This window comes from Zeus faber, assembly GCF_960531495.2.
Source record: "Zeus faber genome assembly, chromosome: 22".
Taxonomy (NCBI): domain Eukaryota; kingdom Metazoa; phylum Chordata; class Actinopteri; order Zeiformes; family Zeidae; genus Zeus; species Zeus faber.
Genome location: NC_137209.1, coordinates 7,472,698 through 7,489,333, shown reverse-complemented (window position 1 = coordinate 7,489,333; position 16,636 = coordinate 7,472,698). Strand labels below are relative to the sequence as shown.

General features: G+C 43.7%; 1 protein-coding gene across 1 annotated transcript in view; it reads left to right on the top strand.

Annotated features, from left to right (window-relative positions):
* The window catches only part of arap2 (ArfGAP with RhoGAP domain, ankyrin repeat and PH domain 2), a gene marked incomplete at both ends in the record, with an annotated part of 123,897 nt that overhangs the window by 49,947 nt on the left and 57,314 nt on the right, over positions 1–16,636 (top strand). The window contains 2 exons of the mRNA XM_080023155.1: positions 12,015–12,100; positions 12,719–12,901. Of these exons, the coding sequence (XP_079879281.1) occupies positions 12,015–12,100; positions 12,719–12,901 (269 nt within the window). The remainder of the gene's footprint in view (positions 1–12,014; positions 12,101–12,718; positions 12,902–16,636) is intronic.

The window sequence follows — 16,636 nt, the reverse complement described above, 5'->3', positions numbered from 1 at the left end:
GGGAGTCTGGTCGCGTAACTTCTCAAAGTGAGTGAGTCTGAACGATCTCCAGTGCAGATGTGTTTATTTTCGCCCCAGTCTACGAGGTGTGTGTGTGCATATAGGATTGTGTGTGCGTACTGTGTGTGTTGGGGTGTGTTTGTTGGAATGTGTGTGTGTGTGTGTGTGTGTGTGTGTGTGTGTGTGTGTGTGTGTGTGTGTGTGTGTGTGACTAAGTAGTGTGACCCGCAGGTTCTATGGGGATAAGATGGCAGGTGATAAGCCACTTACAGGGCCATGGCTCGTGGCCTCTGGAGTCCCTCTAATCTCTGCGCTGGATGGTTCAGATGAAATGACAACAGCGACGATAAGGGCCACCGGGCGCAACCGGGCGAGGTCTCCAACTGTTTATTTTGAGATATATATTTTTTATTGTTTTGGTTGACACACTAAATAAGATTAAATGTGGGGGGGGGGTGATGTGAAGAGATACCAGGGTTTGGTATGGTGGTCATCCCTTAGTGTACCTTGGCTAGACGAGGTAGAAGTATTTGTTAAAATATAGGTAAAAATTTGCAGTTAAAAAGCCCCTTCCGTACCTTTTCAGCCAACTTGACAATTGTGAAAAAATTTCATTGCGGTCGACGTCCGACCACAATGAACAATAAAAATAATAATGATAATAACAATAATAGCTTTGGTTAAATAGCACCTTTTAAAACACAGTTTACAAAGTGCATTGACACGTGAAATAAAAGCAGAGAGTTAATGAAATTAAAAATCAAAGGAACATTAATAAACAGGAATTAAATAAATTCATTCAATTGTCAAAGTGGATAAAGAGACAATTAAAATAAATAAATAGAAAGAAATAAAAAGGAAAAAAAAAATGTCAGTAAAAAATAAAATAGATATAAAAGGGTGCGGCATCACATAAAAGCAGATCTTTAAAAATGGGTTTTGAGAAGTGATTTAAAAGAAGTCACTGCCAGCCATATCTCCGCAGGCAGGTCGTTCCAAATTTGAGGGGCCCTGATAGAAAAGGCTTGGTCACCTTCGGTTTAAAGTCTAGACTTTGAAACAGCCAGAAGGGCCACGCCCGCCTAAGGACATGAGGCTGCGCACTGGCTCATATGGCGGTCAACATATCTGTTATGTAGCTGGGAGTCAGACCCAGACGTGCTTTTAAAAGTGATTCATCGTTCTGAACTAGTTGGAGGCGAGAGAGAGAGACGTTTGGTTGATGCCAGAAAGGATGGAGTTAATTAGAGCCTTGATTAATTTTTCCAGGTCGCTGTGTACTATTGGTTTGATTCTTGAAATGGTTCTCAGTTGAAGGACGCAGGACTGGACATATTTTTAAATTTGTGGTTCAAAGTTTAGGTCAGAGTGAAATAGTACTTCCGAGTTTCTGGCAACAGACTTCACATTTGCGGAGATTACCGAGGCCACGCTCAATTTGACAGGTAGAATTTGGGGGAGTGAACAATATGATTTCTGATTTGCAATTATTGAGCCGAAGAAAAGTCTGTGCAATCCAACAGTTGATATCGTTGAGACAATCTACAACAGCAGATCTCAGAGGAAGGTTTATCCGTGTGTCATCTGCGTAGCAATGAAGAGAGACATTGTGTCTTTGGAAAATTTGGCCGAGGAAGCACATAGATTGAAAATAAAATTGCCCTGAAATGGAGCCTTGCGGTACACCACAGCTAATGTGAGCTGTAGAGGATGAGTCGTTATCTATGGAGACCACAAAGGTTCTTTCTAAAAGGTAGGAATAAAACCAGCTAAGTGCAGTGTCCTTGATCTCAACCCGGGTGTTAAGACGGTCAATTAAAATGATATGATCTACACTGTTTAAGGCTGCATTTAGATCTAAAATAATTAAAATTGCACTTTACACCCTGTCAGCTGCTAAATGGATATCATTGGTTACTTTGCGGAGGGCAGGTTCTGTGCTATGTAAAACTCTAAAACCAGACTGGAATTTCTCAAAGATGTGTTTATGACACATAAAAGACATGCGTGGGGTTGAAACCACCTTCTCTAAAACCCTCGATAGAAATAGAAGTTTAGAGATGGGCCTAAAATTGTTAAGAACAGAGGTATCGAGGTTAGGTTTCTTTAAAAGAGCATGGACCACAGCATGTATAAAAGCAGAAGAAAAAATGCCTTTCTGCAGTGAGCTATTTATAATAGATAATATACTGGGTCCAATTGTGTCCATCACTTCTTTAAGAAATGTGGTGGGGATAATATCAAGGCTGCACATGGTTGATTTCATGTGGGATGGAGTTTACAGTAAAAATGATAGTGACAGTTTCAAAATTGCTAAAATAACTGTAAATGTCCCTACTGCCATGTACTACTTGGTCAGGGGGCGTAATTTGCTGCCTTATATTCTCAGCTTTATCCGCAAAAAAAGTTTAAAAACTCCTCACACACATCTGGTGATTGCACTTTCCCTGTCAGCTGTTCAGTAAGATGGCAGGGGGAGGGGTTGATGACAGAGCCTATTGCCTGAAATAAAATTCTGGGGTTGGAATGGCTTGCAACAATCAATTTAGAGAAGAAAATTGCTCTTACTTCTTTAACTGCCCTTTGATAATTGCGCATAGCGTCTTTCCAGATCTCATGAAGTACGTTTAAACCACTCTTCTTCTTTTTCCAGTCCTTTCTCTTACAGTGTCTCTTTAGTTCCTGGGTGGATTCATTTATCCAGGGCTGCGATGTTTCATTTTGCTTTTTGTCCTATGGGGGCGACAGAGTCCAGGGCAGTCAGACACGTGCCATTAAAATGGAAGACGAGCTCCTCTTTGTTAAAATCTGGATAAAAGGCAGATAAAGGTAAAGCAGCAGCACTGAGAAGCTCCGACAACGTTCTCGCTGACATAGAATTTAAAATATGGAGGCGGACAGGCTTGTTGTGAGTAGTATAAAATTGGGATAAGACCGCACTGAATGAAACTGCTTTGTGATCGGACAGACAGATATCCTTTGTCTCTGTTTTCAGGGGTGAGACCACTGTACAGTACTAAGTCAAGGGTGTGGCCCTTACAATGTGTAGGTTCTCATACTGCTTGAGTGAGGTTAAGAGTCAAGAACCTCCATAAAATCAGTCACAACATTTTGGCTGGGGCATCATGTCAAATTTTGACATAAAACGAGAGAACAACTCTGCAAATTCTTAGTTAAATGCATTATTTGGTCGAGGCTGTCTGTAAATTCATAAAATGGTTACTGGATCCTTCCAATTTAACAGAAAACCCAGATGGGTGATCAACATTAGAGATCAACATGAGAGATCAACATGTTAGATCAACATTAGAGATCAACATGAGAGATCAACATTCTAGATCAACATTATAAAGCAACATTAGAGATCAATATTATAGATCGACATGAGGGATCAACATGAGAGATCAACATTCTAGATCAACATTATAAAGCAACATTAGAGATCAGTATTATAGATCGACATTTGACATCAAGATTGGGGATCAACATTAGGGATCAACATTAGGGATCAACATTAGAGATCAACTTGAGAGATCAAAATTAGAGATCAACATTAGAGATCAACATTAGAAATCAACATTATAGATCAACATTGGGATCAACATTAGAGATCAGCATAAGGATCAACATTGGGATCAAGATTAGAGATCAATGTTATGAATCAATATTTGGATCAACATAAGAGATCAACATTAGGATGAACGTTAGAGATCAACATTAGAGATCAACATTGGGGATCAATATTAGGGATCAACGTAACAGTCAACATTAGGGTCAACATTAGAATCAATATTAGAAATGAACATTAGGATCAACATTAGAGATCAAAACTAGAGATTAACATTAGAGATCAACATTAGAGACAAACATTAGTATCAACAATAGAGATCAACATTATAGGTCAACATGAGAGTTTAAAATTGGAGATCAACATTAGAGACAAACATTAGTATCAACAATAGAGATCAACATTATTGGTCAACATGAGAGTTTAAAATTAGAGATCAACATTAGGATCAACATTATAGATCAACATTGGGTATCAATATTAGGGATCAACAATTAGAGATCAACATAAGGATCAACATTAGAGATCAATATTCGAGATCAACATTAGGATCAACATTAGCGATTGACATTTTACATCACGATTGGGGATCAACATTAGGGATCAACATTAGAGATCAACATTTGGTTCAACATTAGAGATCAACATTCAAGATTCAAGAGGTTTATTCATCACATACATATACATACTTTCATACATATATGCAGTGAAATGTAATGCAACGCACCCGGTGATTACACAATATGTCCTAGGAAAATTTCTTTCTACTTGACCAACTAACTGATTCCTAAAACGTAATACAGTAAGTCGAATACTTATAGAATAAAATAAAAATATATAGAATAAAATAAAATAAAATGGAATAGATAAAGGGAATAGGCGTATGGGATAGACATACTGTATGTATATGGGATAGGCAATGATGTATAGATTGTATATACAGATTTGTGAATTAAAGTGGCATGTGAATAAAGTGAGGTAGGGTTTGTGGGATAATACAGCACAGTATACAACAGTACGGCGCAGCAATATGGTAACACCGAACCACCCAGAACAGTGACACAGTATGCGGTACAGTATGCTACATATAGTACAGTAGGTAGTAGAGCCTATGTGTGTGGCTCAGTGAGGACCCCTGGTGAGGTCAGCTTTGACAGTTCTTATAGCTTGCGGGAAAAAACTGTCTCAGTCTCTCTGTTCTCGCTGTGTGACTGCGGAGGTGCTTGCCTGACCACAGCAGCTGGAACAGTCTGTTGTTGGGGTGATGAGGATCCTTCATGATCCTGCAGGCTCTGCTACTACACCTCCTGGTGTATAAGTCCTGCAGGGAGGGGAGGGTAGTTCCAGTGGTACGTTCAGCTGAACGCACCACCCTCTGCAGGGCCCGCCTGTCCTGAGCAGTACAGTTCCCAAACCAGGCAGTAAGGTTGCCTGTCAGGATGCTCTCCACCGCTCCACAGTAGAAGGACTTGACAGATCTGTGGATCTGTTCTGCCAGTATGTGAACTGCAATGGGTCCAAGGTGCGGGGAGGGGGCGCAGATATAATCCTTAATCAGCCTCTCAAAACACTTCATGACCACTGAGGTGAGGGCCACTGGACGGTAGTCATTCAGCCAGGCAGGAGAGGCGATCTTTGGGACAGGAACGACGGTGGACCTCTTGAAGCAGGACTGGACCACTGATTCAGCCAGGGAGATGTTGAATATTGTAGTGAACACCGCTAGCTGGTTAGCACAGGTTTTCAGTACCCACCAGATATGCCATCTGGGCCCGCAGCTTTCCTCGTGTTGACCCGCATCAGAGCCTTCCTGACCTCGTGCACGGACACTGATAGTGCGCGCTCATCCCCAGCAGTGTGCCTCCAATTAGCCGGCGAGTTAGCAGTGCTGTTGCCAGACTCAAACCGCGCATAAAAGGAGTTCAGTTCGTTGGCTAGGGAGGCGTCCACACTCGTGGCAGGGGAGGAGCTGCTCTTGTAGTTTGTTATCGTCCGCAGCCCCTGCCCCTGCCCCAATCGTCTTGTGTCTCCCTGCTCCATCTGTAGCTCCACAGTCTTCCTGTACGTCCGTTTAGCATCCTTCACGGCCCTCCACAGATTGCAAGACACCGCGTTGTAATCGTCCATTTTTCCGGATACAAGACCGTCGTTGTAAGCGGCCGTGCGAGCATTCAGAGCGCAGTGGATGGATTTATCAACCCACGGTTTCTGGTTTGGAAATATCCAAACTTTCACCGTGGGAACAATGCTGTCTCCTCTGGTGGCACACATGATGTGTTGGTGGAAATTAGGCAGAACTTTTTTAAGGTTCGCTCTGTTAAAGTCCCCAGTCACCACCACAGCCGCGTCGGGATGTTTATTTTGAAATCCGTACAACACATCATACAGGTCCAACAGTGCTGTGTCGATATCCGCTTGCGGTGGGATGTAAACGGCTGTAATGATGACCGTGCTGTATTCCCGGGGGAGATAAAATGGACGGCATAAGATGGTCAGCTGTTCCAGGTTCGGCAACAGGAGCGGGAGAGAGGCTTGGTGGTTTACCATTAGGCAGACGCCTCCACCTTTGGATTTCCCCGACTCCCCCAATCTGTCGCCGCAGAACATGGAGAAGGACTCGGCTGGATGGATGGCTTCATCCGGCACCAGTGGGTTCAACCATGTTTCTGTCAGGCAGAGGACGCAACAGTTCCTCGTGTCTCGATTTAATCCTTGCTGAAGTTCATCCATCTTGTTCTCCAGTGACTGAACGTTGGCAAAAAGGATGCTTGGCAGAGGTGGACGGTAAGGTTGCGTCCTCATTCTGACCCGAATTCCGCCTCGTTTACCACGGTGCTTCCTCCGTGGGTCTGCTCAGCGGCTCCATTTTTGTTGTTGTTGAGCGCCTTCCCGCGTAGAATTTCAGCCGGCCACTCTGCTTCCACGGATAAAAATTCCCAAAGTTGTTTGTTTAGGGAAGTTTTTATATCCATGAGTGCATCACGGCCGTAAGAGGTTACTGCCGATGCTTATTTGGCGGACATTATTATAAAAAACGGAAAACAATACGAAAATGTGCAAAAGACGACCGCAAGGGGTGGCGCCACTATCGCCATTTAAGTCAACTTGAGAGATCAAAATTAGAGATCAACATTAGCGATCAACATTGGGGATCAATATTAGAGATCAACATTGGGGATCACTATTAGAGATCAACATGAGGGATCAACATTAGGATCAACATTAGAGATCAACATTAGAGATCAATGGTAGAGATCAACATTGGGTATCAATATTAGGGATCAACAATCTGAAATCAATATTAGAAATCAATATTAGGGATCAATATTAGGAATCAACATTAGTGTTCAACATTTGAGATCAGCGTTAGAGATTAAAAATAGGATCAATATTAGGATCAACAAAAGAGATTAACATTAGAGACATGAGAGATGAGAGATCAACATGAGAGATCAACATGAGAGATCAACATTAAGGATCAACATTACAGATCAATATTAGGAATCAACATTTGAGAAGAATATTAGAGATCAACATTAGGATCAAAATTAGAGATCAATATAAGAGATCAATATTGGGATCAACATTAGAGATCGACATTAGGGATCAACATTAGGGATCAACATTAGGATCAACATTAGGGACAAACATTGGTATCAACATTAGAGATCAACATTAGAGATCAACATTAGGGATCAACATTAGGGATCAACATTAGGATCGACATTAGGGACAAACATTAGTATCAACATTAGAGATCAACATTGTAGATCAATATTAGAGATCCAAATTAGAGATCAACATGAGAGATCAAAATTAGAGATCAACATCAAGATCAAAATTTGAGATCAACATTAGGATCAACATTAGAGATCAGCAGCAGTGAGGCAGCAGTGCATCACAGCAAGAAGGTCCTGGGTTCGATTCCCGCCCGGGGCGCTGTTCGCACCGTGCTCCGGGCGGATTATCTCCCAAAGCTGCCCACTGCTCCTGGCTGCCCCCCCCAGAGGAAGGACAAGCCAGGATGGGTTAAATGCAGAGGCCTTATTTCACCGGCCACCATCCAAACCGTGTGCATGTGTTGTAGCGTGGTGTGTTGTGTGATAATTAAAGGTTCTTCAACATTAGAGATCAAAATTAAAGATCAACATTAGAGACAACATGAGACACCAACATTGGAGATATATAATAGGATGAACTTTAGAGATCAACAATTTATGTCAACATTACGGATCAATATTTGAGATCAAAATTAGAGATCAAAATAGGAGATCAACATTACGGATCGACATTTGGGATCAACATTAGGGATTAACATTAAAGATCAACACTGAAGATCAACATGAGAGATCAACATGAGAGATCAATATTGAGATCAACATTCAAGATCAACATTAGAGATCAACATTACAGATCAACATTAGATATCAACACTGGAGATCCATCCATGCCATGAGTTTTTAAAAATGCCGGATGTGTCGGCATTGATTTGGCGGAGCGGTTGTGGTACCCTTGCGGACCACCAGGTGTATCACAGGTTGTAAATCTCTGTTTTTAATGAATCCATGCGGTGCAACAAGCAGCACTAATAAACGTAGAATTCATACTCTCATCTTTACCCAACACTTTAATGACCCTCCCCGAGCCCTCCCTCCCTTTTTTAGGCTTGGTTACCATGGAGATCGGAGTTTGGCGAGGCAGCGCTACAGGATTTCTCGCACGTGCCGCCGCACGTCGATACTTCACTGCCAGTGTGTCACGTTTAGCACCTCGCTCTCCTCTATCTGTTTCTCTAACTCCGCCAGGAGGTCTGTGAGTCTCTCTCTCCCTCTCTCTCTCCCCGGAGTCGTTCGCTTTAATTCGATCCTTCACCTCGCCCGTGTAATTGGCCGAGCGTCAGATATCCGACAACCCCCCCACTTTTTTTTTTTTTTTTTTCCAAACGCCCCTTAAATGATTTCATTTGCAGGGGTGTTAAATATTACATTTTGTCAGCGGAGGAAGGCCGCTCCTCACGCCGCGGCCGTTGCCGCCGTCTTCAAATTGGCCCTCGCTCAGAATACCAATGAGCGCCCCGCGCTTTTAATTAGCATTCCTGGGTGCCGCGGACAATCAAGGGGAAGCGCTCAAAGAGAAGGAGAGGATGGAAGTAATGAGAAATCTAATGGTAGGAATGATCCCAGATTGGCTTCCCGGCTCTCCACGCCCGGGTGGAGGGGGGGTGGAGGCGGAGGAATGGGGGAGAAAACGGGGGCCGAGAGAGGCTAAGTGTACATTTTAATAGGCCGCTCTCGCTCCCTCTAATGTGGAACATTTGTAGCGTATTTCGTAGCATTACGGAGCGTTTGTACGGGTCCAGATTCCCTCCCCGGAGACGGAGCCTTTTTGATCTCTGGCGCCGGGCGATGTTTTTGGAAACTGTTTAACGACGTGTTCCAACTTCCTTATTTTCTGCATAACGAGTCTCGGCTGAGCGCGCCAGCGTTCGTCTAACTTCACTTACTCATGTTTTTACTTACTTACCATATTTGTATTATTAATGGAGTTATCCCCCCCCCCCCACCCACCTCCCCAAATATCCAACAGGATTGATGATTTTTTAAAACCTGTTTGGGGCAAGCCCCTAGTGGTCCATGACGGTACTGCTTATTCCACCAGCAAATCAAGACCTTTAATACATACAGTATATTAAATACAAAATTTAACATCTCATTAAATGGTTTTCTTCAAGAAGTATTTTTTTTCATATATTTCTTAAAAACTCGGCATTGGCACTGTGGTAAACCAATAGATTGGAACTTAGGGAACGCCACGCTGATCCGGCCCCTCTCCAGCTCGTGTTATTCGCAATAAGCTCCTCTAATTCCGGCCGCGTCTCGGCGAGACGGGAAAAACAAAAGAGCCCCGGCATTTATTTTTTCGCCCCGGCAACTGTCGCCGGGGCGAAAAATAAATGCCGGGGCTCTTTTGTTTTTCCCGGCATCGGGGCTCCCGCGAGACGGCCAAATGTCACCAGAAGAGGGAGGGGTTGGAAAAGTGCTCCGGCGCGGCGTCCAGAAGTTGGCAGGAAAGTTTTTAATTGGGGTTGAATCTATTGACAGATTGAGTGGCGCTGGCGAGGGGGCAGGTGAGGTGTGGCTGTCGAATGTTTGGAGGTAATTTACCTTCAAGAAGGAAGTTGGAGAGTACTTAATCAGGTTCGTAGCATACTGGGGGGATTAAATCAGTTTACACTTGTAGACACTATGTATTAAAGCACTCACAGCATTGTCCTTATTCCATCCAAAGCAGGAAAAGAAGTCTACATTTTTAGCACTGTCAAACGATTAAAATAATTGATCGCGATTAATCGCATAATATTTGTGTAGTTCTTTGCGATTAATTGCAAATCTTTTAACGTACTAAACCAGGGGAGCGACCTTCCTCCGCTGATAAAATGTAATATTTAACACAAAAATATAAATAAAATGAAAATAAAATAAAACAACACCCCTGCAATGTACTGACCCTAAAGAAAGATGGTCCCATGTAAAAAGCAGTGCTTTGAGTGACAGCCATGCTACGATTTGATAAAGATTGAGTGAGGACAGCAACAGAAAACAATCTTCATCAAAATGTATTTAATGTCATTTTCACCATTGTTCTGCTATTTGTTTGCCCTGAGCCAGTTGGCTGTCTTCATGGAATGCTATATTTAGGCATGGAAAACAATGAAATAAGGCATTTATGTCAAATCATATTTTTGCAGCGGACTTTGTAAAAAAGCGTTTGGTTTGTACTTTGTAGTGAGTTATTGCTCTTTGAAACGGTGTTGTGTAACTTGCAGACGCTCCCTAACTGGTCATTTAAACAGCGGCGTTAAAAATGCATCAAGTGAATGCATTATTACGATTATAAATTATTCTGAATTTCTACTTACATTTTTTTTTTTTTGTACTTGTTATTTACTTTTACGTACTAATCTAAAGAACAGCTTTAGCATATAGCATTAATATGTTCTAAGTGTAATATAAGTACTGGACACAATTTGAAGCTAGCCAGCGGAACCCCCAAAACAACCTTCCAAAAACTATACCATTGGGTCCAGAACCTGGATCGCGTTGACGGTACAGTTTCACCAGCGCTCGCAGCTCGGCAGCGTCCCGGGTTTGTCATCCAGAATCTCGCCGCGAACACTGTGACACTTCTCGAGTCCTAATGAGGCCCTCGACCTCCACCCACGTCAGTTCCATGTCAGCCCCCACCCGTCCTTGCTCCGGCGGCGCAGACCCTAATGAGATCATGCAGGATCCTCCGGAATAATCTCGGTTCTCTTTAAATACGCGCTCAAGTCATGGTTTTTTCATGCGGGGGGAGGCGACTCCGGCCTTAAGCGACGCCCGGAGTCGCCTGCCCCAACCGAATAAACAGAACGACAAACCCGACAAACACACTGAATTACCCATGATTCATTAGCAATTTATGGCCCTCGCTCTCCGCTTTCATTTCCAATTAAACGAGCCGAACGGAGAGAACGTGTCCGCTCCGGGGGAATTGGCTCCCGCTAACGTTTCTCCGTCTCAACCGTCTCCTTTCTACTCCTTACCTGACATTTTTAAGTGTGTGTGTGCATGTTTGTGTGTTTACACAAGTAATGAGTAATTTTGAATTATCTGTGCATTTTGATTTGTGGTAATTACTGCATGAAAGGGCAAACTCCAAAGGCGTGGCAAAAGACGTAGGGAAATAAAACATATAATGATAATCACAATGAATAAACCACAGTGTAAGCTCCGCGGAATACTGGAATCTGATTGGTCGATAGCTGCAATCAGCGGTCAGTTGTTTATCCGAATAGTCCGCGTTCAATATCCGAATAATGACCGCTGATCCGTTTGTTACTAGTGACCATTGTTACGGAGAACCATTTAAGTCGATCCACATCTTTCGTATGACTCCACTTACATGCTAATGCTAATGCTAACACTAACTTGTGGCGCCATCTAGTGACGCTACATAGAATCTACAACGGAAGACTTTTTTAACTCCGACTACTTTTTTAACTACGACATTTACTACTTTCCTAAGCGCTTTTCTATGCTCTTAAACTAGGCATGCTTGTAATGCATTTATCTAAAATCAATATTCCGCCTCAATGTATTACTCCATTTAGTCAGTAGAGGTGTAATAAGCAGGGTTATGTGCAGCCAGTCAATCATTATGGCAAAATAACCCCTTTTTGCAGAGGCGTCTTGTATCAAACTGAAGGTTGTTGTCATAGTGACAGCCTGGCTGCACATTATCCCCTCTCTATAGAATGTACTATATATATATATATATATATATATACAGTATATATATACACACACTGTATATATATTTACAGCACCCAAATGCTTTCCCAAAGCCTGTGCACTCATCATTTTGTGTGTTTATGTGCTTGTGTGTTGTTCTGTGTGTGGTCCAGGCCAGCACCGCTCGCTGGGGCCCAGCATCTCCAAGGTCCGGAGCCTGAAGCTGGACAGCAGCGTTTGGAGCAACGAGCTGGTGGAGGTGGGTGATCAATAAGCATCATAATAAGCATCTAATGGCCACAAGCAGCGACGTTGGTTGATCGAATTCACACCGGCTTGCCTTTCACCTGTTGCGCGTTCCCCTCTTTGGATTCCGAAAGGCGGCACCAGCAACAACGGAAGCAGAGTATCTTTGAGCATGTGTAGAATGCAAATACATTATATGGCTGCTGTGTAACATAGCTGACACTAAAGGAGGAAAAAGCTGATTCAGTTGATGGATGAATTCCAATAAAAGAGGTAGCCCTTTTAACTGGGAAGAATAAAAAAAAATGACCTTTGACACATTTTCCTTTTTGATCCTATGTGGTCTGGTTTGTGTATTCGAAGCATACGAGGAGGAGACGAGCCAATTTAATGCCCTTTAATGTTGTCATAAAATATTAGTGAGTCCTCTGTTTGGTATTAATATTAATTATCTCCGAGCCGAAGCCAGTTAGCCGCTTTCATGTATAGAAAGCAGAAATCTGCCCCGAAGTCATAATAATTGTAGCGAGTTAACGGAGAGAGGGAAAGCTTCACAAGGCATCACCATCAAAATCCGCCAATAGAAAATGGCCGCCATGGACTCACACTGCCATTTATTCCCCCAACTCAGCTGTTCTTGGAGGTGGGCAACAAGAACACCAACAGCTTCTGGGCCGCCAACCTCCCCGCAGAGGAGGAGCTCCACATGGGGGCGTCGCTGGAGCAGCGGGCCACCTTTCTGCGCAGGAAGTACCGTGAGAGGAAGTACTGCAGGGTCCTGGATGGTCTCCAGGACCAGAAGCAGCTCAACCAGGTATTAAAATAAACAATTGTTATACAAATAAGAACAACTTTTTTCAATACAGTTTTTCGGTAGACAGCTAGGTGGATTGACGGATGGATGGGTAGGTATGTAGGTGGGTGGGTGGGTTGTTAGGTAGGGTAGGTAGGTGAGGGGGTGGGTGGATAGGTAGGTAGGTGGGCGGGTGGGTGGGTGGGAGGGTAGGTAGGTGAGGGGGTGGGTGGGTAGGTAGGTAGGTGGGTGGGTGGCTGGGAGGGTAGGTAGGTAGGTAGGTAGGTAGATAGGTGGTTGGGTGGGTTGGTGAGTGAATAGGTGGGTGGCAGGGTTTCTGGGTAGGTAGTTGAGTGGGTGGGTGATAAGGTAGGTGGGTGGGTAGGTAGATAGGTAGGCGGTTGGGTGTGTGATTGGGTAGGTAGGTTGGTATGTGATTAGGTAGGTAGGTAAGTTGGTGGGTGGGTTGATGATTAGGTCGGTAGATACTGTAGGTAGGTAGGTGGGTGGGTGATTAGTTGGGTAGGTAGGTGGATTGATTGATGGGTGGGTGGGTAGGTAGGTGGGTGATTAGGTAGGTAGGTGGGTGGGTATGTAGGTGGGTAGGTGTTTAGGTCATGGGTAGGTTGGTGGATTGAACTTGAACTTGATTAGGTAAGTAGGTGGGTGATTAGGTAGGTATTTAGGTGGATTTATGGATGGGTGGGTGGGTAGATAGGTGGATGCGTGGGTGGGTGGGTGATTAGGAAGGTGGGTAGATGGGTGATTAGGTAGGTGGGTGGGTGGATGGGTAGGTGGATGGGTAGGTGGATAGGTAGGTAGGTGTAGATAGGTAGGTAGGTGTAGGTCGGCGGATGTAGGTACTGTATGTAGGTAGGCAGCAGAGCAATAAAAATATACAATATGCAAGGACTACAACTATACAACCTGTTCTCACGCTTTTCCATGATCATATTCACGAAAATATATGTATTGAATCGTTCCCTACGGTTGTCTGACTGTTATAGTATTATAAACATTAACATTTTAACCAATTCATTAAATTGGGGAGTTTTTCTTCGATTTTAGAAGGGGGGGCATGGAAAAGGAGGGGGGCGCAGATACATTCATTAAAACTAACCTGATGAAAATACGCCACGCTGGGGAGGTGGGTGGGGGGAGGCATAGGTGTATTAACTTTTAGATGCATGGGTTTATATTTCATTCTATCACAAAATAAAAGCGGAATATTAGTTTTGCTTTTTCTCCATTGAACGGTCTATTCAATTCAATGTTGGGTGAGAATAAGGACATAGGGATATATCCTCAGTATGAATTCCCTTCATAGGTACGATTTAACTGTATATAAATATAAGCGTTTGCGCGGCTGTGTACCCATCAGCCGGTGCGGTAAACATTTCCATCGTAACAGCGAGCTCCACCAATCAGAGACGTACTGTAGCTGTTACGCTTAGGATTATGTGTCTCCATGATATCGGCGAATAAAACATGTTTTTCTTTAAACACACTTGATATCATATGGAATTATGGCTTGTACAGGAGCAAAACCCGATCATTATATACATTGAATAATATTTATGCAGTTATTTATAAATGTTTGAAATCTTAACGTTAACCCTAATCCTAAAAATGACACAAAGTACAACTCTGTGCCATTTTGTAATGCATCTTGATGCATTTGGCTCATGGGTAAAGTGGTTGTATTATGAACAACCTAAATTAAACCGAAATTATCCGGACATTACCTGGAGGAGCTGTATGTGTGAACACAAATGTCCGAATCCGTTGGACCCGAGTACAAAGTCTGCATAATGTCCGATTGAGTGGTATGTGTGAACGGAGCAGGTGATTGTCCGGAGAATTCACAGCGAGGGAGTGGGCGTGTCGCGTCTTGATGACGTCTCTGTCATGCGACTGGCACATAATAGAGACGTCATCAACAGACCGGGTTTAAATACATTTTTTGTGAAATGTTTTTCTTATAAAGAGTAATACTTCTATTACAGAGTATTTTTTGGAGTTTTACATCATAAGCAAACAAGCATGATAAACAAAAAACTTAATAAGAATGATACTACGAATGAATAACATACACTGATAATACATACATTGAAAATGATAAAGTATACGTAAAACAATTTTAGCTACTTTTCGGCATCTTGGAATAAATCCCACTATACTTTCATGCCGGTATGACAAATAAAAACAAACAAAAAGATATCATGAGACTGTATTAATCCCTGGAGGAAAATTCAGGTGTTACAGCAGGAAAAAACAGTGCGGTTGAGAAAGATAACAGAAAATCCGTGCCATCCACCGATATCTACGTGTTTCCGTCGGCCACGGCTCGAAAACGTCAAAAGCCAATTACGACCGGCTCGTCTCTTAAATCTTCCCTTTCTCATTTTCCCATTCAGCGCCCGTGCCGAATTATCGCCAGCGTCTCGGTTCCTTTTTTGCGGGAGTGTCAAAAATCGAGGGCAAATCATCATATTGGAACTCAAAACCCCTCGCTCTTCTCGCATCGGCTGCTTTGTCTTTCTCTTGAGAGCGAGGGGGGGGAAAAATAATCACAAATTTTGGGGGGAAAAAAAAAAATTGGGGAAAAAAAATAAATAAAAATCCTCTCGGGGGCAAGTGCAGCCGAAGTTCAGGGACTGTGAATATAATAAAGTGGTAAAGATAAAAGTGGGGGCACAGGCACCTCACGCGCTCACGTGATGAAATGAACAGAAAAACAACACGGCCTTCTTTCGGCTGCGTCTCAGAAGTAGGTCTTGAAAGCACCGAGGAGCCCGTCTTTGGGAGGGGGGAAAAAAAACAAAAACGGCTGAGTTTCCGACCTGCGTCAGCGTTTACGCAGATCAGCCTTGTGGTATTGTTTCGTCGAACAGAGAGAGAGAGAGAGAGAGAGAGAGAGAGAGAGAGGGATGAAGATGTGCAGAGGGGAAGGGATGAAGAGGGGGAGAGTGAGGGGTAGAGGTGGAAGAGAAAAGGGGGGGGGGGGCGACGGAATGATGCGATATACCGGCGTAAGTGGAAAAGTGGATTAGGATCCACAACAGAAACGCTTGGGTCGGTTTTATTGCGGCTTTGCTGCCGCGCACGTGTGTGTGCACGTGTCTGCACGTGTGTGTGTGTGTGTGTGTGTGTGGGGATGTGTGTGTGTGTGTGTGTGTGTGTGTGTGTGTGGGGATGTGTGCTCATGAAAAAAAAAAAAAAAAACGAGATGTGTTGAGCGCCGCCAGGGATCTGTGAATTTGCCGTTTGTGAGAACATTACAAACGGTTGTGGGTGAGAAAAGAAGTGGCAGGAAGTGATGGCGGCGTGAAGAGAGGGAGAGAGAGAGAGAGAGAGAGAGAGAGAGAGAGAGAGCGATACTGTCAAGCGAGGGGGAAAGAGAGAGAGCGAGTTGGAGAGAGATCGTCTGGAAAGGTGTCGGTTTTTGCAGTCTTCCTCCATAAAAGGCCTCATCACCTTTCGGTTGAGGTTAATGGATCAGGGACACATCACACGCCCCACATAATGGGGGTTTTATGTGTGCGTGCGTGCGTGTGCGTGTGTTTGTGTGTGTGTGTATGTGTGTGTGAGTAATACACGTGTGTTGTGTGTGTGTGCGTATAAGTGCTGTGTTCCCACCTTCGAGTCCATTACCGTCGCCGGATCCGTCGGAGCCAAACTGCGCCCGCTCGGCTCCCCGGGTCTTCCCGGGACCCCTGGAGGCGGCTTCCTGGGGGAGGAGCCAATCAGGGCTCG